Source organism: Tauraco erythrolophus, chromosome 2 (assembly GCF_009769465.1).
Source record: "Tauraco erythrolophus isolate bTauEry1 chromosome 2, bTauEry1.pri, whole genome shotgun sequence".
Taxonomy (NCBI): Eukaryota; Metazoa; Chordata; class Aves; order Musophagiformes; family Musophagidae; genus Tauraco; species Tauraco erythrolophus.
In genome coordinates this window covers 106190447-106218414 of record NC_141466.1, presented here as the reverse complement: position 1 = coordinate 106218414, position 27968 = coordinate 106190447, and the positions used below count along the sequence as shown (strand labels likewise).

At 41.5% G+C, this 27968-nt stretch overlaps 2 protein-coding genes across 3 annotated transcripts in view; one reads left to right on the top strand and one right to left on the bottom strand.

Annotated features, from left to right (window-relative positions):
• Window positions 1–708: 708 nt before the first annotated feature.
• On the bottom strand, window positions 709–1955 carry TBCC (tubulin folding cofactor C). Its single transcript, XM_009990958.2, has one exon. The coding sequence runs from the start codon at window positions 1953–1955 to the stop codon at window positions 897–899; it is 1059 nt and encodes a 352-aa protein (XP_009989260.2). The 3' UTR covers window positions 709–896.
• Window positions 1956–2103: 148 nt separating this feature from the next.
• The window catches only part of BICRAL (BICRA like chromatin remodeling complex associated protein), a 45919-nt gene continuing 20054 nt past the window's right edge, over window positions 2104–27968 (top strand). The window contains exons 1-2 of one of the 2 annotated variants that reach the window (XM_086631700.1): window positions 2104–2143; window positions 26876–26924. In XM_086631700.1, coding sequence (XP_086487826.1) covers window positions 26881–26924 — 44 coding nt within the window. In that variant the 5' untranslated portion in view covers window positions 2104–2143; window positions 26876–26880. Of the gene's footprint in view, window positions 2144–11947; window positions 12112–26875; window positions 26925–27968 lie in introns of those variants that run through there. The other variant, XM_086631699.1, reaches the window with a different exon arrangement.

Here is a 27968-nt window from a genome sequence, read left to right as displayed (position 1 = left end):
TAGCAGGGTGCTGTAAATTAAGACCACAGCACCACAAAGCTTAGTGTCTGGTATGCAGACGAAATAACTAGTAGCACATAACTGAACATCTCTCCCCTCAAGTTTCAGACTGCAGTAGAGCAGTTTACCTGACTTCTGTAATGTTAATCAGCACTTACTGTATGCCCCCAAAAATACCCTCAAAGCACTCATTTTATTCAAGCTAAAACTTTTTACAGAAAGAGTATTCTTTCACATAGTATTTTCAGACTGTGAAGGTTTAGTATTTATATAGCCTCTATAGGTTTGTTAATTTCAATTTGTTAATATATTAGGAGAGCATTAAATGTTCATTAGGAGACTTTTTTCCTTTGGACTTATGTCGCTTGAAATAAATGCCTGAATAAAGACAACTTAAATTTAATTGTCCCCATAACCTCATAAAAGTCCTCTCCCATACTGCCCGTAAGATGCAGATGACAGTACGCTGTAACTTGAAAACCACAAAAATATGAAAAATTTGGTATTTGCTCTTTCTATTCCAGTACTACTTGCAGCTAAATCAGATTTTGCTTGTGTGAGTGAAAGCAGCACAACAGCTCTAATAGAGGCTCGACGTTGTTTGTGTATTGGTGGCCCCTGCTCCCACCTTAATCAGAAAAACTCAGCAATGAGGTACTGCAGTAGTTGGCAAATTCCACAGTGACACATAAAGATTATAGCAGCAACTTGTGTAAGAACAGTAAACTATATTTGACTGGTATTCTCCAACTCAAAAAATCCAGTCATACATTGTAACTCACAATTTAAATACCGAATGGAATCATTAAACGGCATATCGGGGATGCAGTCCCACTGTTTACGAATCAATACATTTACACCAGGATCTCTTGCTCAGGACCGAGCTGCCTCTGCAGTCAGTCCCAGCAGCTGATTCTTTCCTGCTCAGGGATGAGGCTCCAGTTGGGTGAGGGCTTGTCAGTCGCCAGCCAGTCAAAGTCATCCACCAGGTTCCAGTTGTTCCTGTTTCTGTCCAGCCCAGAAGACTCGAAATCCCTCTCGATACCAGGGTAGCTCCAGGAATAAGGGGCGAAGGAGACCATAGTGCAGTCCTCGATTACGGCTCGGCTGGTCACCTGCACGTAGAACCGGCTGTCGCGGGTGCGATGGGTGCGGAGCTGCTGGCAGGCCAGCACCAGGAGGCAATCGCTGCAGCCATCCACCAGCACGGAGGTGGAAACGGGCCCGCAGAGCACGGTGCAGCCCCGGCAGTCCCGCACCCGCAGCGTGTTGGCGTTGCCGCGGAGCCGCACCCGGCAGCCCCGCAGCTCGGAGAGCACCACGTCGCGCTGCAGCAGCTCCGCGGGGCCGAGCTCCAGCTCCTCGTCCTCGGCGCCGCAGAACCCGCACAGCGGCGGCCCGCCCGGCTCCCCTTCGGCGGGGCCGGGGCCGTGGCCGGGGGCCGGCGCGGCGGCTGCAGGCCGCGCGGGCTCGGCAGGGCGCGGCTCGCTGCCCGGAGCTCCTTTCTTGAGGGCCCGGAAGGCGAACTTCTTCTTGGGCTGCAGCTGCTGGCGGCGGGCCGCCAGGTCCCCCTGGAGCCGCGCCACGGCCTCCTGCCCCTGCCGCAGCTCGTAGGGCGCCAGGAACCGCACGCTCTCGGTCAGCAGCTTCTGCAGCCCCTGCAGGCGGGCGGCCGCCTCCTCCAGCGGCCCCGCCGCCAGGAGCGCCTCCACGGCCTCCCGCTCCCGGGCGAAGGCGGCCACGAAGAACTCGCTCTGCTCCTCCTTCACCACCTGCGCCTCCTTCTTCTGCCGCTGCCGCTCCACGCCCTGCTGCCGCTCCGCTTCCCGCCGCTGCAGACGCTCGGGCAGCACCACGGCAGTAGCAGCCATCTCAGGCTGCAGGGGAGCCACGAAGGCGGCCGGCGCCCGCAGCTCCTCGGCGCGCACCGCCACCGCCTCGCCGGCTGCCTCCATCTTGCCCACTCACCTTCCCTCCGGTCACTAAGCAGCCCGCCGATTGGCTGCCCGCAGCCCCGGCTGCGTCGCCGCCGCCGATTGGCGGCCCAGAAGGCTCCCGGCGGGCGGAGAGGGGGAGGGGAGGCCGGCTGGAGGGAGGGGTCTCCTGCGGTTTTAAAGGGGCCGGCGCCTCTCTGCGGGATGGGGTGAGTTCTAGCGGCAGGTGCCGCGCTCCGCGGGGCGCGTTATCCCGCTTCCCGAATTAGCAGCCGGGCTATAAATAACCCCCTGCCCTCCCCTCCCCCGCCCTCTTTCCTGCGCGCGCGCGCGTAAGTGCCCGCTTCTTCCCACCCTTCTTCCTTCCCGCCCCCCCCTCCCGGGCCGCGCCCGTGGTGGGAAGCGCGGCGGCCCTTGGCGCGGGGGCGGCCCCGGCTGCCGCCGTCCCCTCCCTAGTCCGCGGCCCTTCTGCGGGCGGCAGAAACACTGCGGGGCCGGGGGCGGCTTTTCCCTGCCGAAGGGCTCGGGGGAAGGGCGGCTGAGGGCCGCAGCTGCCTCAGCCGCGGGCGGCGGCGGCAGCAGCTCTCCGCCCGCCGTCAGAAACACAGATAGGCCGCGCCGGGTGCTCGGGGCCGGTCGTGAGCTTCCTGGTGGGCGTCAGGCTGGCTGCTTCACGGGGACGGTGTCTGCAGGAGGCTCTGTAAACGCAGCGTTGTAATAAACCTTCCCTTGTGTTTCCTCCGCGGTGCGGTGGTTATGAAAAAGGCTGTTAATACTTGCAGGTAGCTGCAAAGGTACCGCCAGATAGACTGGTTTTCTTAGCTGCTTGTTTGGGGATTTTTTTTTTTTAGTGTTTTGTTCCAGAAGAGTTCAGTTCTAAGGGGAAAACGTGAGAGCAGTGCCTGTGCATTACTGTGCCCTCGAGGGAGGTCTGTGTGAGAAATCCACAGAGGCCTGTATGAAACGTGGCGAGGAAGACACTTTACGTATTTAAGTTAAATAGTTAGAAGATGCGTTTTAAGCAAATTTGCAGCAGGAACTGGAAATAGAAGTACGCCTGGCTTCAAAGTAGAAAAGTGACCATCGTTCTGGTGTATTGTTTTGAGAACTGCTCTTCTACTTCGTGGAATGTTAGTTTTTGCGAAGAAAGTTAACACAAAGCACTTTTTCAGAAAAATATGAAAATAAACTTAACTCCTGTCCAGATCTACAAATATTGTCTCTCTTCCCTTGGTGTATTAAAATTACACAGGACCTAAAACTATGCATTGAAACAAAAAGGTGATAAACTCAAAGTAGATATGCCGAATTTACTGTCCTCTATTTATGATAGCACGAGGTTTTTCTTGTCTAATGTTCCTGTTCTGAAGTAAAGATCGCTATGCTACTTGAAGTTGGAATTTGAAAGTAGCCTGAGCTTGAAAGTAGCCGTTGTTTTCTGTTTCCTGAGAAACATGGTTTAATTTCTGTGTTAGACATGATAAAACATCAGAAGAGGATAGGGAGTACCTGGACCTTACATGTAAAATTGTAAGCCCAGATAGGATGTCAGAAGAAAGGCAGTGAAATGCCTTTAATCCTTGTAATGCATAAAGGACTGGCACTAAAATAGATCTTTTCTATTCTTTCTTTATAATTGTTACAATATAAAATTAGGGGATTTCAAGGGATTGTTGTATAACAGTAGTACTTTGGAGCAGGTTGGTTGGGGGGCAGCAGGATGGGTAAAGTCATGGCTAATGCATTACAGCTCTCAACTGTTCCAACACTGTGATGTTAATGTGTCCAGACTTTTCCTTTTGAAAAACAAGATTTTGAGTCTTAAAAAATAAAACCTCTTATCTTGCAGAAAGGGAGAATACTCAGTCATGAAAGAGGAAAGATATCTTGAAATATTCTTTGTTCTTTTTCCTACCGGTGTGTTTAAATGATGCGTTTAGCAAGTCTTAGGCGTTTTTGCTAATAAATAGTCAAATCCATTCCTGCAGCAATTGTAGTAAGTTACATTAGGCAGGAATATGTGTAATTAGTTCACTATAAGAATCCATCTTATTCCAATAGAATGATGTGTAAGGTTCATTTTACATAGAAGACTTTTTTTGCCATGTGCTCCCACAAGTGTAGGTAATACAGATGGTAACAGTGATGTAAGTGCTTGTCCCATATATGAGAATATTGACAGAAAAAGGCTTTTGCTGTTTTTCAGTATGCACAAATGTTACTGGAGTATCACTTTGGTATTGTCACACAGATGTGACCTGGTGATGAACTGCGGTAGGTAAAACAATTTTATATATGAAAAGATTACAAGAAACAGTAGTGCACACAGCTCAAAATAGATATTAAGTATTTTATGCTAGTGTATAATGATTACTTTTTATTACCTCTGGGCAGTTAGAAAGCTAGGTATTCTAAATTTTCTAGAGGTGATTGGAGGTTTAAATTAATGAGGACCAAATACTCTTGTGACTGGGAGCTTCTGGGAGAGACTGGAATCTTTTCACCTTGCTAATGTACATAAATGATTTTTGGGTTAGAAGCAAAATAACCCCAGATACAAGAAGGTGAAGTGTATGACCATAATGAAAAATTAAAAGGGGAGCAGTAAAATTCTTCCAACTATCTCATCTTGATGTTCCAGATTTACTTTCCACACTTACAATTTGAGGGTTTGGTATAATTTTTCTATATATATATTCTTTGTGGTAATACAAAGACTGACAATTCTGCCAATTTTCTTTCTGACTTTGCTGGCAGCAACTTTTATGTTTTAAGTCTGCTTAATGTGCTCCATTATAAGCCATAGAGAACAGAAGATTTACAATTTCCCAAACAGTAACCACCTGAATAAAATGTAAGCCTTCCAGCTCAGGCTTGGACTCATTTTGGTAAGCTGCCACAAGCAGCTTAGCTGTTTGAGGACATGAGATAAGAATAGGGTACATAGTTCTGTCTATGTTACAATTTTTTTTTCTACTTTTTTTTTCTTCCCCCCCGGATGTGCTTTAGTTCCTCTCTGGTTTGAAAGCAGACAGTAATCATTTCAGTAAGACCTTTTGCTGTTGCTTGGACTCTAGTGTTCTTTGTTTTACGTGAAGTTGCAGGTTGCATGTGCTTACTTTGATCTAGCGCTGTGCCACTCCAAAACACAAGCTCCATTACGCGTGCTTCCAGGTTTAAATCTGTATCACATGATTATAGCTCTGAAATATTTTGTATTGATTTAAACTAGCTGAACAGCGTGAACTCATAGCCTTTTGAAGTGAGATGTATTGTACAGTTCAGGTGAAGGTTCAAGATTCTGTCTCATTCCATCATTATTTTAAGAGGAGTGAGGAGTAAAGGCAAGATACACAGAGGCAAATGGGTGTCTGGCCTCATAATAATGGATTCTTAAAGCTGAGGTTCCTGAGTTTGTGAAAGTCAAGAACTTCATAGTTGTGGTGTGATCTGGAGATACAGATTTGCACTCTCTGAAGCAGAGGAAGGAACTAAATACAGTTATTCCTTATCGTCGGTATGCATTCCCAACGCTGAGATTTTTTTATTCCAAAGGGTGTATGTTGCACTGTCACGGACAAAAAATGCTATTTTGTCTTTTATCTGTGTTTTCAAGAAAAGCAGCAGCCCCTGTGTCTTGCATGGAGCTCTTATCTGGTAGATGTGATCTCTGCCTGTTTGATTGAGTTTCTCCAGAACAGATTAGCAGATGAACATAATTACTTCTGGCTACAAAGTAGGTACTTCAGTGGCTTGCACAACCATCGTATTCTACTGCTGGTTTTAGTAAGGGCTCTTTGAACTCCTCTGGCACTGTGATCGGGCATTAACGATGTAAGCTGTATTATGATTCATTTAAAATACTGTAGACTGTACATTTTTCATAGTGGAATGGGGCTTCACTGAAAGTGACTGTCAAGTCACTGCATCTCTGTGTTCTTCTCTCGGAAAAAAAATAACAAATTCCTTTAACATTATGTTGGGCATACCGATGTTTTTTTAAAAAGCTGCTATTTGGATTAAAATGTTGTGCTTTATATATTTGGCCATATGGAAAGGCAAGTCAATGTAAAGTATGTGTGTTTTAAAATCACTAATTAGAGAGTTAGAGCTAAAACTATAAAACCTCCTTGGTGCATCTTAATTGCTATGAGTAATGCAAAAGCTTTGAAATGTAATCCTTGGGAATGCTTAAGATACTAATTATATTCCAACCAGTCAAGGTGCACTTGTTTTGAAACGAGTCTGAGCTGGTTCCTTCTAAGAACCTGGTGTTCCCAATGCCAAAGTTGGAGAAACAAATTCATTTCTATGAAAATGAGTTATCCTCCAAAACCAGGAACAGACTTCAAAGCATAACATTTTATGACAAAAGGCACTTCAAGATTAGTAAAGGAAAACCCAGGTATGCTAATCACAAAAGCTTAAGAACAGAAGAGCGCTTAGGTTTGGTCCAGGCCTAGCTGCTGACTGGTATTTAGAATCCTAACTTGCTAACTGACATTAGTTAAATGCCAAAGACCAAGTATGTAAACTACAGATGCTGTCTTATGGACTCTCCCTTTGAGGAAATTATTCTATTAGTTTTGGAGTTCCTAAGAGATTTTTTCAGTGCCTCACTTTAGACTTCGGATGCTTTTACTTTTTTTTTTCTTTAATTTTAAGGCATTTCAGAAAACCATGTTTCATTATTGGACTAGTCAGTTCAATGGACCACCTAGGTTCAATAGTGTATCAAAATTTTCCATTTTGGAATTGTGAATCTTAATTGCAAACATATTCCATTTATTTTTCTGAATAATTTAAGTAGAATTAACTTGAAGTCATTGTATCCAAGTTTACTGATTTTCTGTTAGCTCTCCTGTAGTATATTCATTAATTAACAAAACTAAACTTGTATTCTTTTTGCCTTCTATTCATCTTATGAAAAATTCTGTCAGCTATCATTTTGAAGGGGGACTGCCTCCTATTATTAGCATTTGTTCTTCAGTCTGAGAGAATAAATTCCATTCATATTGATACGCTTTCTAGTGATAATATTAAGACTTGGAGCAATCTTTATTCATATCCAAATCTTATCCAGTTGGTTTCTACTAGGGTCCCAGAAATACCCAGGTAAAACCATTCTTTCTCAAAAGTTGTGATTTAGATGATGCTTTATTTGTAATGTCCTTTTTCTTCCTCTATTTTATCTTGTCCTTATACAAGTATAGCTTAGCATGTTTGCCTGGTTTTATGTTTTAGGCCTCCATTTTTTGCTTAGGTTACTTCTAATAATATTTTTTTTCTTTTTTTAATCATCCACAGCACCTTAGTTGTATTAGGAATGGTCCTTTTGTTACCTTCATTGCGTGGCTGCTGTTTTTAATTACTACTATTTAAAAAAAACAAAACACCACTTATGTCCATCTACTCATTAACATATTCTTATGTATTTCTGTATCATTACTTACCTGATTTTTTCCCGTTCATCTATGCTAACCAAACAAACTATGAATACTATACCAGCTTCTCCTAATTTCTGCCATTTTTCAGTTTCAATTTCTTCTATAAATTTTGGTGGTGTTAGTTGTTGAGATTATTTCTCCAGATACCGTAGTAAAATTCTGTCTCCAGAAACGTTTTTCCCAATACATTTCAGTGGTTGAATATCTTAAGATTATTTGAAGTGAGAGCTATTAATCTTTCAAACTTCATTCTCCTTTTTAAGGTACTCTAAGATGAAGAATATGAGACTCTATTTAAATAACCTAGACCACGATATAGTTATTTTTGATCTGTTCCAATAATAATTTTGCATTGTAATTTGTTTCAATGGGAGGTCCAGCCACCACGTTTTCTCTGGTTTTACTGGATTGTCTTCCATACCTCAGATCCACATCTCAGAGAAGCACAGTTCTCCAAAATCTGTTCTTTGGATTCATCACAGAACGGCCCTGTTGGCCTTCACACAATCTCCAGCCTTAGAAACCTGTCTGTCTTCTGGTATTGGTGTAAATCTGTTGTTCTGATGTTCACTATTCATTACCTCCTGTTACTACCTACGTCCTAACCAATCGCCCTTAAGATACGTATTGGTTGGATAGTCCTGTATTTGGTGTGATTGATACTGGAGTCATACAGCTTTATAAGTTACACCATGCAATTATGACCCTGGTTTTGTTAAGTGCTGTTTTGTGTAAGGCAGGCATGGTATCAAGCTGAAATCTGTAATGTTTAGGAACTTCTAACTGGTGGGTCATCAAAGTATTGGTGGCAACTATTCAAAATTTAGTGGTTGATACGGATACGGAACTGGATTTTTCACGTGTTATGTTGCATTTATATTCCAAGCTAAAGTCCTTGTCTCCCTTTGTGCCACTGTATTTGAGTGCCCTACTTTTCAGGTGTTCTGACCTCTACCTTTCTATTGCTTGTACCTTTTAATGATGACCTATTTGTTTCTGTGCCTTCAAGCTTAGTGTTATTTATTCTTATCTAAATTAGTAATTAATAAAGCAGTGTGTAGTTGGATAAATGGTGTGTCTGGTGATGAGTTTACACAAGAAGCACATTAGGGGATGGGGAGGTAAAGCAGCATGGGAGGAAGTGGCAGTGTTAGGTTAATGGTTGGATTCGATGATCTTCAATGTCTCTTCCAAACCAAACGATTCTGTGAAGAAGTGCCATCAATAGATCTGAAGCACTCAGTCTGAGTAACCAAGGCTGTGGTGGAATAAATGGCATTCTTTTCCATCCAGTATACCTCAGCGAGGATGCAGTGAGTTAAGGTTACAAAACAGGTATTCATGCAGGAATCTTGGGATGACTGTGGAATTCATTCCTTTAATGCAAATAGTTTAGCCCTTAAATGCTTTTTTTACGAATCTGCTGCTGCTTCATCTTCTTTTGGGGTACTAATTTATGATTGCACGAGACTTGGAATGCTTGTGATCCAGACCTGGAAAAATGGGCTGAATAATAATGAAGTGACTTGATCTAGGAGAAACTTGGAGACGGACAAATGAGGAAGGTGTTTTGTATCCCCTTATTTTCTCCCTCTCAATACCCAAGCCTAGTTTTCACTTCTGCACAATCTCTCATTTCAAGGCTACATATCTCAGCTCACTCCAAATGTCATTTGGTGTCTTTGCACACCTGTGAGAGCGGTAGTTGTTAAATGGTCACACTTTTGACAGCTAATGTCAAAACATAGCAAGTAGCATGTTGTGTGATGGGTGCACGATGTTCCTGGTAGCTGTACTTAAGAATTATTACACCAACGTCTGTCTTCTAAAGATTTCTCCTATTCCTTTTTGACACTGGTCTTGCCTTTCTTCTCATGTGTATTTCCCCTTACTCCTTCTGAAGCTGCTACAGGAAAATGAATGAGAAAATGAATGAATGTGATTGAGGAAGCTAAGGAGAGAAAGCAAGAGAATGTGCATAGTACGTAATTTGGAGAATAGGACTTCGAGGATGACAGCTCTGGACAGGTGACCTTGGGGTAGCAGAGTTTTGACAAGTTAGGGTCTCTTGTTTTAATGCAGTAAGGCAGTGAGAAGAGGGGAAACCTCTTGGGGCAATGATACTCAGTTCAGGAACACCATGTGATCCTCTTAAAAAAGCATGAGTACCTCACAGCAAAAAGCAGCATTTCTTTAGAAACATGGTCTGGAAAATTCTGTAGTACGCCAGAAGGTGATAACACTACAGCTGAAGATTGCATTCAGACTTCTTAGTATTAAAGGTAACATTAATTTTGCTTTAAGTGCGTACTTCAAGCTGACCTATAAAGTCACATCCAACTCTTGATATTTCTTAATAACCGTTTCTGCCTGAGCCAATTTTGTTTGTGAACAGATATAGCAAATACAGAAATATATGCAAATTTACTTCAGCAGAGGGTAAAGTGTGTTCTGGTTTGTTTTGTCCACTCAGTGGCAATGTAAAGGGTTTTCATTCTTAAACTCACTGACTTGTGTAGGTGTGGAGAAATGCAGTCGCTTCAGGGTGCTCCACTGTATAGATGTTAGCTCTCCTTCCATTTTTGTATTGTCCCTGCTTGGCAAAGTAATTTGTCCTCCTTCCTCCTATTCCTTCTTTGTTATCGCCTACTTCCTATTTGTGGTTTCTGTAGGACTGGGAGAATAATACTATACCCATGAGATATTCTGCCTCGTAACCTCTGAAGCAAAGTTCCTTCCTGTTAACCAAATCAGGAGAACGCTTGTGGTGTCTCTCCAGCTCACAAGTTCTTACTTGAGCAATAGTCCCTAAAGCCAGTGATGCTGAGTAGGCTTTAATTCAGGGCAGGGTTTGGCCCCTTGAAGCGTTTGCTGAAGTTAGGGACCTTGAAGTTTGGCCTTTTCGATTTTCTAATGCTAGTGTCAGGAGTATAGGCTGTAAGAGCAATTAGGACGCTGAGCTCTTTGACACGTGGTGTTTACATCCATATTGTTGGCTCTTTAGGCCCATACTGTATTTATGAAAAGTCAAGCTAATATATCGGCTGATGGACCAGGCAGCGCCATGCTTGTGTTTAGGATGTCTGGACTGCACAAAGGATCTGTTGGACTCATACCAAGGCCTGTTTGCTTGGGCCCGACCTTTCCGTTTAGGGAGTGATTTGAAACGTCACCTAAATTTTCTACTGAGGGCATGAATGTAAATGAGAACCACAGGTGAGTCTTGACTTTGGCAAAGCTTTGGAATCAGGCTTAACCTTTGTTTAGCATATTATAATATGAGTCAGTTGATTACTTAAAAAATAATATAACCAGATTCTAATTGAAAACAATGCTGAGGTGCTGACTTTTTTTTTTTTAACGTAAAAAATCTGGCCAACTTCTTGGAGAAGGTCCACTTAGTACACTGCCCATAACCATTTTCATGTTGTATTTAAAAACTAAATACGTAAAGTGTTTTTTGAGCTGTAAAGCTCATCAAGAAGAACACGCTACTAAATGAAGTCTTCCAATCCTTGTCTCTAAGGAGTTTTAACAAAGTTGCTTTTTCTTAGTCAAAAAAGTAGAAAAGGTTGCTGTGTGCAACCTTGAGAGTTGCGATTACTAGGAAGGATCTTTAAAGAGACTTCTTAATTTAAAAGCATTACCATACATATCTATTCATGCTCAGAATCTAACTCTAACAAAATGTTTTTGTTCTAAATAAACTAGGCTTCTCTGAATAAAGAATTTTAAATTATATTTTAAATGAGTAAAGTGACTATTTTAAGTCGAATTAGTTTTGTATGACCTAAAAGTTTTGCATAAAATTATTATATTTGATGTGCGGAAACAGACTCCACATGCTTTTAGCTGAAATAAATTGTAGAATTGTATCAGTGAACTCTCAGTGCTCTAAGCTTTGACTCCAAATGAGCATTTTTAGGTTCCCCAAAACTTTTTTTAAGCAGCTGAAATTCACATCATTTGTTTCCACCAAGGGTGATAAGAAAAACAAGGTATCTAAAAATATTCAAAATATTGCAACTTGTAACAGGATCAAATCTTATCTTTTTCAAGGTGACCTTGCTTTTATTTTTTCTAGGGTCGCCTCGCCCACCCTAAGTGTGTAGTTGTGATGTCCTACACACGAAGTTGTGTAGGAAATGAACTAAGTTGTTAAAAGTAATGTGGTTTTCTAGTGGGAAAAAAATGCTTTTTTTTTTTTTTTAAATTTATTTTCTGTAACCCAAAACACCCCCCAACTTTTAACCGAAAGTAAACGTATAGATCGCCCGATCTACGGGTTTCACAAGGAAAGGGGGGGGGAGGCAAAAAAAAAAAAAAAAAAAAGGCAGCTAAACTCTTTAAAGGGACTGACTGTACAAAACGCCAGGCGAGGAGCGCGCCGGAGCTGGGGACTCATCATGTCAGGGCGGCGGTGCGTGCGGCCGGTTTGCGGCATTGTGTCCCGGCGGAGCCGCGCGGCCGGGCCGGGCCGTGCCGTGCCGTGCCGGGCCCCGCCGGTGCGGTGCGGAGCGGCGCGGCGGGTGCAGCGCGGCGCGGTGCGGAGCGGTGCCGAGCGGCGCCGCGCTCTCCTCGCTCGCTTTCTCGTTCCCCCTCTCTCGCTCGCTCTCCTCTCCCCCCCTCCCTCCCTCGCTCTCTCGCTCTCCCTCTCTCTCTCTTACACTGCCAGCCCCTGATGTGATGGCGAAGAAACCCCGTTGACAAGGCACTGCTTTTTCATGACGGTGAGTTTCCCTTTGAGTGTATTATAATTTTGTGATAAAAATTTCAAGGAAAAAAAAACACACAACCTCCTTCCTCCCTTCCTTCGGGGAGGGAAAAGAGAGGGGGGAAATCTATCTCCAGACAGACAGAAAAGAAAGAGGAGCAAATTAACAACCAGGAGTTGCCAAAACCAGGATATTAGGTTTCAGCCCAGAGAGCTATTGGCTCTGGGGCTATGTATATAAATATATATCTAGAGAGAGAGCGAGCGAGAGGGGAGGCGAGGAGGAAGAAGAGGGATGTTTTGTGGGTGGCTGTTGTTTGGGCAGATGTGGATTCACATGGAAATGAACTATATATTTCTTTTTTCGGCGAGGCTGGTGGTGGTGGCTGCTGAGGGCACTTAAAAAAAAAGTTGTTTCTTAAAATAAAGGCGGGGGGGGGGGGTTGAAGGGAGAGATAAGGTTTCAGGTCCAGGCTGATAGCTGCAGAGAGGGGAGAGGTTTGGGGAGGTTTTTTTTTTTTTTTTCTTGCTGATGCCATGCAAATTCAGGAGAGGAGGGAAGAAAAATCTCTTTTAATGACTCATTGATTGAGCCGGTTTAAAATTAGTTGTTGTTGTTGTCTTTTTTTTTTTTTTTATTTTCCGCCCCCTTGATGGCCATCAAGAGAGGGATGGAAAGAGGAGAGGAGGGAGAGAGTGTGTGTGTGTATGTGTGAGTGTGAGAGAGAGAGTGAGAGGGAGAGAGGGGGATAGAGAGAGTGTGTGAGGGAGAAAGAAAAATAATCTTTTCAAATCTCCTCCCTCTTTTTTTTCCCCCCTCGTTTCTTTGCTTTTCTCTAAAGCTCTGTGGTCTGTGAAACACTCTTTCTTCCTCCTCGTCGAGAAAATGGAGACACTTCGTCTCTCTCCTGGCTGTGGAGCTGGGAAGGATTTTTCTTTTCTTTTTTCCTTTTTCAGTCCTGGCTCGATTTTTTCCTTTCCCCCGTCCACTCGCCACCACCCTAATCGTGTCATTTCTTCGAGCTTGTGTCTCAGATTTGTGCCTTCTGGGGATTTATTTTTCACTCGTTTCCTCGTTTTCGGTGTCGCCACTAGATTTGATTTGATTTGTTTGGGTCTTTATTTGCTATTTCCTCCGAATCGCTCCGTGTCTCCTGCTTTTAACCAAGGAATGGAAACGGTGCTGCTTTTTGTGGGTGCGGGAAATGCTCGGGCGGTAGGTTTAGGCTAATGCGCTTTTTTATCTTTTTCGGGACCGAGTTTTCTGCTGTGTGTGGTGGGTTTTTTTTTCTTTTTTTTTTTTTTTTTTCCTTTTGGAGAGAATATTTAACTGTAACGCCTCTTTTTACAGAACAATAAACGGTCTCTTTTTGGAGTAACCCCTTTGGCTTTGCTGTAGAGTGGATGTGAATCTGATCCTTTGTGCTGCTGGGATTATTTTCCGTAAAAGAAACGATGTTTTTTATAAATAGTTTTTACTTGTGCCTTAAAACAGTAGTTGGTTGTGGAGGGGATTTTCTGAAGTCCTCGCAGTTCACATGTATCGGGTTATGGGAGGGCTCCAGTATTTTAGTTATAATTTGTTTTTGCTATTAATTGCAAAATTCACTTACAGATTATGGCAGAAAGCACATGTACTAATGTAAAAAACCGGGCAAAACTGAACGACGTATAGAGGGCACGTTTATATTTACTCGGAAGTGTTCTAAGCAATCACTGGGGGAAGGAAAGAGATGTGGAGGCCTTTGCTTTTCCCCGATTCTCTGCTCCCCGCACCCCGCTCCTCTCCTCGGGCTCCGCAGTACGGAACGAGTCGGGAGCAGGAGAGGCGAGAGGTCCTCCGGCGCTGGCTCCGGCCGTGCCCGGGCTCCGCGGCCAGCCTTTGCGGTCCGGCCCTCCGTGCGAGTGGGAGTGGGAGAGCGCAGGGAAGATGGCGCTGTCTGGCCTCCTGCCAGCGTTTGTTGCGCAGTTTCGCTCCGACTCTCCTCCCCCACGGGCGCCATTTTAAGGTCCTTTCTGCCGCGCCGTGTGGGGCGTTGCCGTCGCGCCCCGCTCGGGCCGTTCGTGTTTACTGGGAAGCGTTACTCTTTCGCGCCGTGAGATCATCTGCCCGGGATCCGCTTGCTTCCCTCCCTCCCCTTCTCTTTCTTTCTTTAAGATAACTGCTGTAAGGGTTTTCTTCTGTGTGTGTTTTAGGGAGAGAGGTGAAGGATTGTTGGCTGCGTGGGTGCAAGGCAGCAAAGAGGGTGGATTGTTTTGGGCATGGGTCTTTTCGGGAAGGGCCCCATCACGCGTTGTCTCCCTGAATTGCCGCGTTTTCCGGCTTCCCCGGTCTCCTGAGCAGTCTGGGTCGCGGCCCCCTGAGGTGTTAAACTGGTTTCGTTCAGAGTGGCCCGTGCTCTGACTTCACAGCCTGTGAACATCGCTCCAGAGCGTGTTTTTGTGTCTCTGAAATACATGTTTCTTGACATGAGGTGCCTTCAGAGGGTAGGAAGAAAAAAAGATAAGAAAGAACGTCCTCTTCTTCTGAATGATGACCAAAAAATACATGGCATTAAAAAATAAATCCGCCTTTAAAAATGCTGTAATGTAGCACATAGGGCAAAATAATCCTCGTTGAAGATCCTTCAGTACCTTTAAAAGTGCCTCCAAAACTACAAGGGCAAGTAACTTTTTAGTGGGCGGGTAGATAACTCACTTTGCTGTTACTTTCTTGGTAATTTTTTTTTTTGAGGGGAGACTAGCGTCTTTTCAAGGTTTTATCCCTCCTTTATGTCTCACAGGGAACAGTGCTTTTTCCAAAATAATTCAAATTTGGCGGCTCCACTTCAGTACACCTTTTAAGTTTTGTTTTGGTGATGTGTTTTAGGGATTGTGTTGAAAATGGTCTCCTATTTTTCGATCAACTCTTTTTTTTTTTTTTTTTTTTTTACGTTTCCGTGTAATCTGATCAATGCTCTTGAGGCTTGAGTTTAATACCAACATCATCTGTATTCAGGAACAGCAAGTGTGCTGCCAGACCAACTCACGCTGTGCCCACTAAGGAATGTGGAATGCTTGTTCAGTTTTTCGTTTATGGTTTGTGACGGATCAGAGGAGGGCTTCCCCATGCCTCTTGCTCGTTCCTGAAGGAAGTGGGAGATTTTTTGAAATTCGGGATTAATTTCAAGCCTGTTTAAATTCTTCACCTGTTGGTGTCGAAGGGTTTTAAATGGTATTTCTTGTGAAATACACATTTTTATTGCTTGGAATATAAAAAAAAGTTTGGATATAAACTTTTCTAAAGCCTTTCATGGGGACAACCTTGTTAACATTTTAGCTTTTTAAACAATACACCTACTAAAACTTTAGTTGTTTAAAAATCTATTAAGTGTGGAGTGTGGTATTTTTTCACATGTTTCAGAAATGTGATTCGATGAAATTCACTCTTTTTTGAAGTGATTATTTTGCATTTTTGTTAACAATAGTCTTGAGATCAAGGTAATGATTTTTTTAGTGGTGGTGTATTTTTATACAATAAAATTTCTCTGTAGTGCACTAAAGTCTGGCAGATTGTGTGTGGATTTTTTCATCAATTTGTGAAAATAATGAAGAAATGACAAAAATGGCATAAAAATGACCAGTTTATATTCTCTCAGGGCATAATGCCAAATGTCTATGTGTATACTCTCTACTCAGACTTGCCTGCATTAAAGCAAAATGTATTCTCACCTTGAGATCTTTGGCAGATAGTATTTAAATATACTGGATCTGTTCTTTTTAGATATATTTCTTTGGCAGTGTCTGAACTTAAAAGTTTTTTCTTTTTCTTGTTGTTGCAAGTAGTACTTTGTATTTCACATAACTTGTTTATGTTGATGGAGGAGTGCAGAAGCTCACCATGTTGATAGACTAGTCCAGTTGTGCTTACATTGGTGCATCTTTGCTTATTTGCTAGTATGATACTCACGTATTTTAAATGTATTCTTATTTTGTTCATTTTTTGAGCACTTTCTTTATGTATTAAACCTGTATTCTTGTTGATAATACTGTCTGTGTACGTGTAACCTTAGGTTAGGTCAGCGCTGCACAGTTGTGCCCTTGAGAGAGAGAGTTCTACCGTAGTGAAATATTTATGTCACCTTATAGATGTGTAGTTTTCCTGCCCACCCCTCCCATGTGTCCTTTTCCAATAGAGTTTACATATTTGGTTTAATTGTACTGAGAGAGAAAAAACGAAGTCCTGCTAGTATAAGCTGCATTTCCATTTCCTTCCAAGGACCCATTCTGTATCCATAAACAGGTGTAAGTCCTGAGCTGAAGAGCTTTGCAGGCATGGATTTGTTGATATGCTGCTTGGGCATTCATTGTACTCTGGCTGTGTTCAGAGTTTTGCTGTAAAACTTCCACAATCGGGTTCAGAAAAGTTGTGTCTGCGTAACTGCGATTGTATTTTATAATGGGGTTCTAATGATCAATGGTTGTGCCTTTTCATGCTGCATTTAGGCTTGTGATAAGTCTAATAGCTGGTGCTTTTTAGCGTAGATGTAGCAGTGAGAGCGTGAAAGTGTTTCTAAGTAATAGATGTAGTCCGGGCTTAAGAGCGTCTTTGATAATATAGCTCATTCTGTTCAGAGAGTTGGCATAATTTCTTCCAGTAGTTCTGCTGGAATAAGCTGCATCTGTGCTTGAAAGGTCTGTCCAGCATAGACGTGGGGATTGTCTACAAAAACAAGCATGTTTTTCTTTCTTACAGTAGAGGAAAAGCAGCAAGATTAATAAACTATTCCAACACTCATTGTGACCTGCAACTGTTCTAGTTCGAAAGTTAGAATAAGCAGTATCAGTAAAGCCCTGTTGCACCAACATAAATGCTGACCTGATGTTTTTTCAGGATCTTCATGTAATTAAATGAGTATATGTATCTTTATTTTCCAATGTTCATTTGCCCCTTCTTTTGTTGTTGAAAAAACAACTATTGTGTCTGTATTATTTTTGCTTTATTTGAGAAGGTCTGAGGTTTTAGACAAAATAAAAATAAACATGATTAACACAAATAGACTGTCAAGTTTTTTTATTACTTTATTTTCTTTTGCTACTTTCAAAATGTTCTAAAGCCACTTCCAATGTTACTTTGAGTAAGGGAATGCTTACCAAAAGGAGAAGTGAGCAAATCACTGTCAAAACTTAATACAATAGCCTTTCTTTTGTTGAAGTTATTAAGAAATGGTGGTGAAGAGAGGGAAGTCCAGGGAGAAAGTTTTAACTTCATTGTAAGAGACTGACCATTTTTGTACAGGCTGATCTTATGCCTCGTCTCAGGTGGAACTTGCAGTAGTTTTACTATGAAATTGAGTGTGGAATTTCAAAATCTGGTGTTGAAGCTTGAATTTATTGAGATGTATCAACTACAGAAAATATCTTGGCCCCAGTGAAATAGGTGGCAAAATCTCAATGGACTTTACGAAGACGTTGGCTTCAACAAGGACAAGGTTGGCAGTGTGGAGGGTTTTCTGTCTGATTTTGGGGGCGTTGATGCAGACTGCACTGCTGAATTAGTTACACATCTATCAATTCATCGTATTCAAATTCCAGTTGTTTCTCAAACATAATAACCGAAAGGAGTATAAATCTCTGTTCAGCATTAATTATTGGCAGTCATTAGCCGATACTAGCTTGTGTGAACCATGCCTGTGGCAAAGTAACCAGTTCATTTTTTTTCACTACTATGGACGAGATTGGCAATGAAAAGGTATTATTATGGCATTGGTTTATAAATTAATGGAGAAATGATCCGTTCATAGGCAAGTTACATTCTGGGACTGCTTAAGTGTTTTTTCAGTATCTTTGAAAATTATATACACAGAATGAGAAGTATGATACATAGGTGTTCTCTAGCAGAAAAAAAAAAAGTAAAAACATCCAAAGAACTGACTTGATGTTTCTTGAAGTAATTGTGTTGCACAAATAAAATATGCTAATAGCCTGCATTGTTGCATACAGTAGTTTTTCTAGAAATACTTACGAGCATCAAACTTCCTTTGGGCAGGCGAACATTTATTTCCTAACGAGCTGTTGAGATTACACCTCCTTCTTTTCCTCTTTTGGGATGAAACCAGGACCTTTCAAAATGTTTTATGAATATTGAGATTCCTGAAGAATTGTGTATGCAGTGGAGCAGCTCAGAAGATGAGCCCAGAATAGGCTGTAGCATAGTGATGAGGATTGTCACTGCTGGGGAAACAGGCTGAGCCGAGCACTCAACCTGGTGAATCCCCAGGGGCAGGTAAGCATCCCAACCTCCAGGCTGCGAGTAACTCTGGATTTTCTCTGTGGGGTTTTAAAAAAAAATATCTATTTCCAGATGGAAGTCTTGTCAAGAGATTGGTGTTGCCAAGAACAGGTCTGGATGCGGTAGGAAAAAACTGTATTGAATAAATTAGAAATTTGATGCTGAACATATGTGTCTGAAGGAAACCAGATTTTGGACAGTTGCAGTGTGGGTTCACACATGTACTCCATGTGCTTGACCATAGCTGGATTAACGTTTACTATCGTACATACTGTTAACAGTTGAGCTGACCTTTTCCTTTTTTTTCTTCATGTGTTAAAATATCAGTGTGGTTTTTGGAAGCTTGATAAGTTACCACGTTTACCAAACTCAAATCAAGAACCTTTTTTTTAATGGTGTATTAAAGGGAAGTCAAAAAGAGTTGGACAAGCAACGCATCGTAGGTTGTCTGTGCTTTAGTGTGTGTTTTTTATTTGCCCTTCTGTATGTGGAGCTGGTACTTCACAATTGGGTAAAGACCCTCCCTGCCTGACCTCTTAGGTGTTCACCTCCTGCCAAATTTTAGAAACCATGAAGATGCATACTGTTGCGCGTAGCAGTTCATAAAGGGTAGCACTTTACTGTTATGTGATTGTTGCTATTTATCTGACTCTGGAATAGTCCCCACCCCCCTGTTTTTTTCTTTTGAGTAGTTTTTCATAGAGAGGTTTTGCATTGTTCTTCTGAATATTTAAAATTACAGATTTCTTCTCCTGATTTTTTGCATACAGATGTCTTTGAAATACTGATGCTTAAATTCAGTTCCACAGCTAATTTCAAACATTGTCAGTTCATCTTAAAAGTATTACTCAGATTTAGAATCTTGAAATGAAGACACGTTTTCGTATATCTCGAAAGTTCACATTCACACCTGCACATTGCACTGTTACTAGGTTAGAATCCCAAATGTCTTGTTAGCTCTTTTTTTAGAGCACAATTCCTGGTATATTTTGCAACAGTATAGTAGTTGCTTTTTGTTGATTACTCTGGAAGAGAAAATATTCGTAAGGAATGATTACACATTGTAGAATATGAGCACAGCATGGTTGCCAAGTGAGTAGTTAAATCCTTGTGTTTTACAGAGTACATTTTTAAAATTATTTTTGCTTTCTTAATCCTGTTGTCCCAAAGTGATAAGTTTTTGATAATTATGCCTTCTGTATTTTTGCCTGAGTAAAATTGAGAGTGAGATTTTCATTTGCAATCAAGATTTTCAATATTTACCTCTTTTCCATTGAATACTGTGTCAATTATTCCACTGCATATCATTTATTATGATAGTAAGAGGGACGAAGTGAAAATACCTCTTTATATTAATTTTTTGTGTTCTCTCAGTGTAAAAATCAGTTTCTTGAAAATAAAGGGCTTGGTGTGACGAGCAGCTCTTAAGTTGGTCCTAAACCACATACTTGGTTAGTCACAAGAACCTGAAATTGTCTGGTTTGCAAGACTTGAAATTTGAGAATGAAATATATGGTAATAAGGGTTTGAGTTTATACTCTTTTCTTACACTCTTGTGTTGCAGAGACTACAAATGAGGTCTGGTTGTTCCTGCATAGATAAGTTTCCTTGAGTGAATCCAAGGCTGCCTGTTTGTTAGGAGCCTGAGAGGCAACTGACAGTGTGTGTAAGGCAGTAGTTACCGCACCTCAGCGACCTGGAGTGCATACTGCTCAAACTGTGCTACCTGGTATGTGGTAAAATGGCCTCTGCACCCCTCAGTTCAGAGGCACACTGAGCAAAATGTTGGCACCGTGAAAATTCATGGGAGTCGTGATGGAAATTTATGTGAGGACAGGACTTCAGCTCTGGGCGTTTTGCCTCTGCAGTCAGTGTGGAATCACTTAATGCTGCTGTGATCCTTTGATGTAATTTAACAAGGGATGGATGCTTGTCCTGAGTTTATAGAGTTATCTTATATCCTTTCTGAATACAGATATGAGGGATAAAAATGTCATAAATCTGATGTAGCACACTCAGGTCACAACAGTACCGTGCTCTACAGTGACTCTTACAGTACTTTGATTTATTCTGTTTTTGTTGTTCTGATGATTATTGTCATAGTTACAATTTATTTCTCCAGGTATTTCATAGTGAAGTTACTGTTAATGTTGGGACTGTATATTAAAATTCTGGAGAATGGTGTAGAGCAACAGAATGGCACAGAGTGTAGGCACAGAGGATTTGATGTCTCGGATACATTCTAAAGCATGATGGAGATGTCTGACGTCAGAGTTCCTGCTGACTGGGTGCATGCAAAGTCTTGCCGAACTCGTGAGGATTAGTGGGCATAGCTCATAACTCAGGCAGTAGTTGCTTCAGGTACTGCATATGTTACTGTATGCAAGTTGGATGATCTCCCACTATAAAGCTGTAACTGCAGCAATCACTTCCTTGCTTTAAAGCATTGATTTCCAAAGGTCAGTGTTCACTCTCAGAAGTCAGGGGCCAGTCGGGAATCGATCCCATGTAGTCGCGTGGAAGTTATGAGTCTGTAGATTTTTACAACGATTTTGCAGATAAATTTATTTACTTGTGGTTTACCATGTTTTGATGTTGATTGTATCACACTTTTGGGAATTACTGCTCTAAATGTTGCTTTTCTAAAGTAGCCACTGTCTTAGGCTTTTTACAGAATGTAAGAATAATTTATCTGCTTTGTATCTGAAGTTATGTATTAAGGTTGTATGAAACTATAAATTACTTTGAGAAAGGAAAATAATTCTTTTGTGACAAGCTTGAATATAATTTGAATTTAAAATCCGGTATTTACAGTGGTTTTGAATACTCACATCTTTTAAGTTACAAAAATCATGTACGAAGCATGTATGAATAGTTGGACAGTTTCTGGACAAATCTGATTTTATTGACTCTGCAGGTTGCAGACCTTGCATGTGTTGCATGATACTGTGGATTGTGTAGCACGGTGATTGAAAACGTAGGCAGGTAAGGACCACTGGAGGTTATCTGGCCATCTCCCCTGCTGTAAGCAGAACTAGCTTCAAAGTTAGGACAGGTTGATCAGAGCCACTGGAGTTTTGAAAATTTCCAAAGAGGGTGATTCCACCCTCTTCCTTGAGCGTTCTTGTTTGTGAACTTCCTTTTTCCTTATATCCAGTTGGGATTTTCTGTGTTGCATGTTTTAGCTGTCGCCTCGTGCCTTGCTGCGCATCGATGAGAAGAGGGTGGCTCTGCTCCTCTCCATACCCCTTTTAGCCAGTGGCAGAGTGCAGGTAGTGGCCCTGGGTTAGTCTCCTCTTGTCTGGGCTGAAGAAATGTAGTTCCCTCAGACTTTCTTAGTCTCATGTGCCTGTAGGATTTTTATTTGTGCTCTGCTGGACTCTGCCAAGTGTTTCTGTATTTCTTTTAAGGCGGGGGTATGGCAAAATGGGACGCAGTATTTTAGATGGGAGCTCACAAGTGCTGAGTAGAGGGGAATAACCGCTTCCATCGACCTGCTGCCTGCGCTGCAGCTAACGTGAGAGCGGTGGCTGCGTTAACTGTCCGTGTGCAGCTGCAGTCCGACAGTTGCTTTTGAGCTGGCTGCAGCGCTGCTGCCTTCCCCCGTACTTCACTTACCCCACTCCCTCTTTCCTGTCCCCTCTCCTTTGCTGGTGCCAGCGCTCACGTAGCCCCGTGGCAAGCCAGAACCAAATCAGGCAGCTAATCCAAGCCAAAAGGGATCAATATGTTTCGTCAGATCAATTTTCTGTTCCAGGTGACTGCTGAAAGCCTTGAGCTGACCCGGGGAAGGTGGATGAGAGGGGCACAGGACCGCGCGCTCTCTCTTTTGTTGGTCTGTGCTCTGTAGTAGCTGAGAGCGTGGAAAGGGAGGCAGAGGCTTTAAGGCCAAGTAATAACAGCCCCCTAGAGAATTGGTCTGAGTAGCTGGGACTTCCTTGTCAGTTTTATTACTTTAACCTCTTCTTATATTCTGTTTGGGAGTGTGTGATAAAGGTCACTCTGGTTATTTCCCAAAAGGGACAGGCAGTGCAGCTTCCACAAGTAGAATGTCACCCAAGTTGAAGTACATACTGGGTTTACCAGTGCAGTAGCAGGGGTATGAAATGAAACAGTAGAGGCTTTGCTAATAATAATTTACAGGGAATATCTGTGCTGTGTTGTGACTAATTAGTAAGGATTGCCCTTTGTAAATGAGTTGGATGCACCAGCAGGGCTGAATTTGGCGTACTTAAAATAAACAGATTTTTTTTGTGGTTGTCTTTTCTTTATTTTTTTTTTTTTTTTAATAAACAAAAAGACACTGTAGAATAGTATTGATGATAACTAGGTGTTTGTTAGGCTACATTGTAAGAGCTCTCCAGCAGGCTGTGTGAATCTTCCCAACATGTGTTTTCCCTTAGCTGTCTCTAGCATTGGCTCTTGTCAGGGCCCTGGGTACACTGGTGGACACCGATGGCCCTGACAAGCCTCACCTGCAGCCTCTACCCACACCCCTTGCCCATGGGCTGAAGCCCGTGTCAACTGATCCAAATCTAGAAGTGAGTCTTCAAAGAGTGTAGGCCAGTGGTCTCCAGATGTTTTTGATTACACACCGGTATTGCTAAAAGTTTTTTGAGCATACACCTCCAATGTATGTATATTTATTTACAAATTATATGCATGTACTACTAAGGTTCTAGTATTTTCTTCCTGCACCCCAATGGATTGTCTTGCATGCACCCCCTGGGAAGCACGTACCCTGCTTTGGAGACCAGTGATCTATGATATGTTATCTCTAATCCTCTAATTCCACTCATTGTGTCAAGTTTTATTTTCAAGCTGTCTTGCTTTAATATGGTTTATACCCATTGCCTATATCAGTTTGTCCCACTATATATTAACAAACAGTGAGGAGGACAGAATTTGTATAACTTGTGTACAGAAAATTTGAAAAGACAGTCGTTGAGAAAAGCAGCAAACTCTCCTGCCGTTTGTGCTGTAGAAAACTAGTTAGGAAAATTTCGCAGGATAGGCTTGCTTTTGTTAACACACTTTTAGATGATCATCTGTGTCAAGGTCATGTAGCTAAAGTAGCTCTCTTTTCTAAATAGACTGAACGAGTGGTTGCCTTTGGGTGTGCAAGGACTTGGTCTGACTGTGCACCTCGTCTTTTACTGTCCTGAAGTTAACAGGACACTAATCCTCATCTGTTAAAAATGCGTTTTAACTAATCTGCATCAGTTAAAAAGATTTAAACCTGCAGTTACATGGTTATGTAGATCTTGGGTACGTGTGATGAAATAGGAACAGAATTTATTCTAAATAGGTAGGTTTGTGGCTTGGTTGTGATCTTGATTGTTCTTTCACAGTGCTATATGTGCTGTTTAAATTCTTGTTGGTCCCGTGATATTTCACAAAAGCACTGCCATGCACCATCATGTTAGTGTAGTGTTACCTAGCCATCATTTGTGGGGATACTGAGATGGTAGTGGTCTGTGTGTGCTTTATTTTCCATTTTCAAGAAGTGGGAGCATGTAGCACCTTAGGCTGCGAACACTGATCAGAACAACTCTTGAATGTAGCAAGAGCTGTGGATGATAGGTGTGTTCGTGGCTCTGCCATGGTGCGTTGATCACCTGCATAAAAAATTGGTAATGTTTTTATACAGATTAGCTCTTTGGTAAACCATGCATTAAAAAAGAGGTGACATAGTATTTCTTTTCCATGTGCGTATATAGAAATCTGCTAGTGGTAAGAATGTTGTTAAAGCTTGTTAGGAAGATGTACTTCTGGAGGGGACTGGTTGTGATTCTTGGTGTTTATGAAAAATGTAGCTGTTTTTTGGGGGGGGAGGGTTATTGTCTGTTGTAAACTGGTAGGAGTTTACAGTATGTTGGATGGATTTTTCTTGTATCATGTTTGTGAAATGAGGAAAACCAACAAACTATTTTTCCTAATAAAGCCAACTGCACATTCAGCTTAAGGGCTGAATAGCAAAGAACATGTATTACCCTTAAGATTTTCCCTCATTGGTGTTTTCATGCGATTTATTTCCCTTCTGATTGTTATATGCAGGTTTTCAGGAGTGTAATGAACTTACCAAATTTGTCTAATTTGAGTTAGTACTTTTAATACCTGCAGGACTACTGATTGAACAAAGTTCTGTGTGGTCATTTTCAGTAATGTTGAACCTTTATTGTACTGTAATCACAGACACTATTTGGTTTGGTAAAGGAAAGACATTTTATTTTATTTAAATAATGATGTCTGTATTGCCATAGACACATGGGATGTGATTTCAAAAGTAGGCATGCAGTGTGAAAATGAAGATCGTGTTGGCTTTCAATAGAGCCGATTTTTACTTTTGGTTAGCTGGGGATCTTTGAAACCTTGCTCTTAAGAGAAGGATATGCTGTTTCGCTGTTAGAGGAAATAACGGATTTCTGTAAGTAGTACTAACAGTGCAGTTAAAGCAGAATGCTAATCACTTAATGCTAATGGCTTATTAATTTGTTCATACTAATGCACACTTACATTTAAATTTTGCAACATCATAAAATATCATGTTACTTGCTTAGCGTTAAATGGCAAGATCATTGCTTGTGCTGGTGGTGGCTGTATGCAACAGTGAGCAGACTAAGACTGAATCAAGGGAGAAATAATTTTTCTTAAGGCACATAATCACCTCATGAATGCTGATTTTGTCAACATTTGAGGTTGTTCCTTACAGCTGTGATTTGTTTTCCTGTTCTCCCACAGAGGTGATACTGAAGGATCTCTTACAGTGATGAATGTTCTGGTTCTGTTTCACCTTCACTGTAAGCTAAAGCACAGGAGATTGAAGAAAAAATCTGAAGGAGGTTATGCAGTAGAGAGGACAGGGTACCCTCTGGTAGTCTAAAGTATAAACCAGTTTCAGAATCAGTGCAGTATAGAAAAATGTCAGGAAAGAGGTTACAGAATCACAGGACAGCTGAGGTGGGAAGGAATGTCTGGAGATGACTTAATCTGATGTCCTGCTCGGAGCAGGCTGCTCGGGGCTGTGATCAGACTGGATTCTGGGTTATCGCCAAGGTTGGAGACTCCATATCCTTGCTGGAAAGCCTGTGCCTGTATCCGACTACCCTCAGAGTTACACATTATCTTGTATAACAAATGCTCCAGTCCCTTCATTGTCTTAATCATTATGGAGATCTGTGTGAGAGAGAGACTGAAGAATGATTCGTGTAGATCTGGTCAAGGACAGTACGTTTCTATTTGGCAAGAAGTAAGAGAGAAAGCAAAATAAATTAAAGCCAAAACTATCTTAATAAATTTGAATGTTAAGTACGATAGCAGACTTTTTAAGGGGAGTTGAGAAAAAAACAAGAATGAAATACATATTGATCAATTTGATGTAATTAGAAGATACTGTGAAGATGAGATTGGGTAACTAAATGGAAGCCAAGGTAGTAAGAGGTTTAGGAAATTGTAGCATCAGTTGATAATTGAACTTGTGGATTAGATGGGTTCATTACAGAGGGAATAAGGGAGGATAAAATGGTCCTCAGAGCTACTGGTGGGGAAAAGGGAGAAGATACAGTCTCAGATGACATTCTGAGACTTACGGTGAACAGGAGAACCAGGATATGCAAACAGAAGGAACAGCGGTCGGAGGAAAGAGCGATGGAGCGTGTTTGGTACAGGCAGCACCTGACCGAGTAGGCGGTGCGTAAGAGAGTTGGTGGTCATGATATTGTGAGGCTAAAAATGCTCCCAGTGAATGGATGCGTACGTTCAGTTTGGCTAATGTAAATGAATTCCCCACCCATGGTTAAAAGGATGGTCAGAACTCTGTACTATTAATCACAAGTTGGTTGAAGTACACTTGTGAGTATTGTTGAGGAGAAACTGGAAGTGGCCATATTGTCACTAGCAATAGCTAAGAAAGGTCTGCTACAAAATGGTGTTCTTTTTAATGCTTTGTAGTGTCTTGGCTATAGTTTTGAGTCTATCCTACAACAGCACCGTCGTGATACTGACCTACATTTGTTTGCCTTTTTGGCTGCTTAGTAGTGTAGCCACTAATTTGTAGCAGTCTTTGTAGATTTTGTAGTGTTCAGTTATTCCCTCACTGGAATTAGCTGGGAGTAAATTCCTCTAGGAGCATTTTGAGTGGAATCTTGAGATTGCCTTCAGTGTTGATTTTTTTTTTTTTTTTTTTTTAAGTCATAGAAGTTCTATTTAATCAGTATGGTTAATCATTTGTCTTTCTCCAATCTGAAATTCTTAAAAAAAACCTAAATGGTAAAACATTGCATGGGATTTTGTATATCATTACATGTGAGCGAATTTTATGTTGAGATAAATCAGTGGACCTCTGTAGAAGCTGCAGGTTTATTTGAGAACTTTGCCAATAGTAGACATCTGTCAACTTCATAAATGGTTTAATAAAAAATATTGTAATATTCTGAATTGGTTTTATTGTTGAAGGCAATCTTTCGTCTGATAATGTATCAAATATCCATCCTCTCCCATTTTTTTCTAGTTGTCATGGATGATGACGATGATGAATCCTGTCTCCTTGATCTTATTGGGTAAGTTTTCCTTAAGCAATTCTTTCAGAAAAGTTCAGAAAAAGAGTTTTGCAAAATAATCTTCTAGAAGGGTGATCCTGTCTCAGTATTGTCTCAAGAGTAGGTGACTTGCAAATGAAATGAGTAGCTATGCTTTGCTTCCTCCATGTGGAGGTGCCTGTATCAAAGCCTTCAATCCAGGTGTATACTGACAGTCCACTTGCTGGCATTCTCCTCAAGAGAGACTAAGGAATGAGCGTGCATGGAGGTTGGATGCTCTTCTCAGCTAGTGGTAATATCAGGTCAGTGTTGAAGCACAATGCTAGAGGTGTCGTTACAAAGTTCATTGCAAAGAACTGTTTTTTTTTGATTAAAAAAATAAAGATCTTGTTTTTTTGAGTAGTGGAACTAGATGCTTTGTTAACACTATGCTTGTATTTTAAAGGGAAAAGTAAAATTATTCTTTTCTTGATTATAAATACTTATACTAATAACATGCATTTGCATAAAAATTTTAGAAAAATAGAATTTCTACCCAGTACTGTTAAGTATTCACAGCAAACAAGAACTTATCAGCATTTTGCTCAAAGATACTTGATTTTAATAAAATTGGGGATTTTAAATGGTCCTGAGTTGTGGTTTTCTTTGCCTTATTTCCTTAACAGATTTGGAGGTTTATGATTCCATTTAGGAATCTCAAAAAATAATTAGGATAGCTGAAGCCTGAGCAAGGTTTTTGTGATTGTATATGTGACAAGTTACGTTCCCTTGGCTAACATTCATGTCATTATTCAAGAACAAATGATATGCTATAGTACATTTAAAACATAAGAAGAAAATTGAACATTTCATATACAATACTTTGCTCAAACAAGTGATCCTGCCCCTGTACTCGGCACTGGTGAGGCTGCACCTGGAATATTGTGTCCAGTTTTGGGCCCCTCGCTTTAAGAGAGATATTGAGCTCCTGGAGCGAGTCCAAAGAAGGGCGACTAAACTGGTCAAGGGGCTGGAAAATAAAACTTATGGGGAGCGGCTGAGGGAGTTGGGGCTGTTTAGCCTGGA

Bases quoted from the DNA above. Each gene is read 5' to 3' on its own strand.
- TBCC (XM_009990958.2), bottom strand. From the start codon at position 1,955: ATGGAGGCAGCCGGCGAGGCGGTGGCGGTGCGCGCCGAGGAGCTGCGG.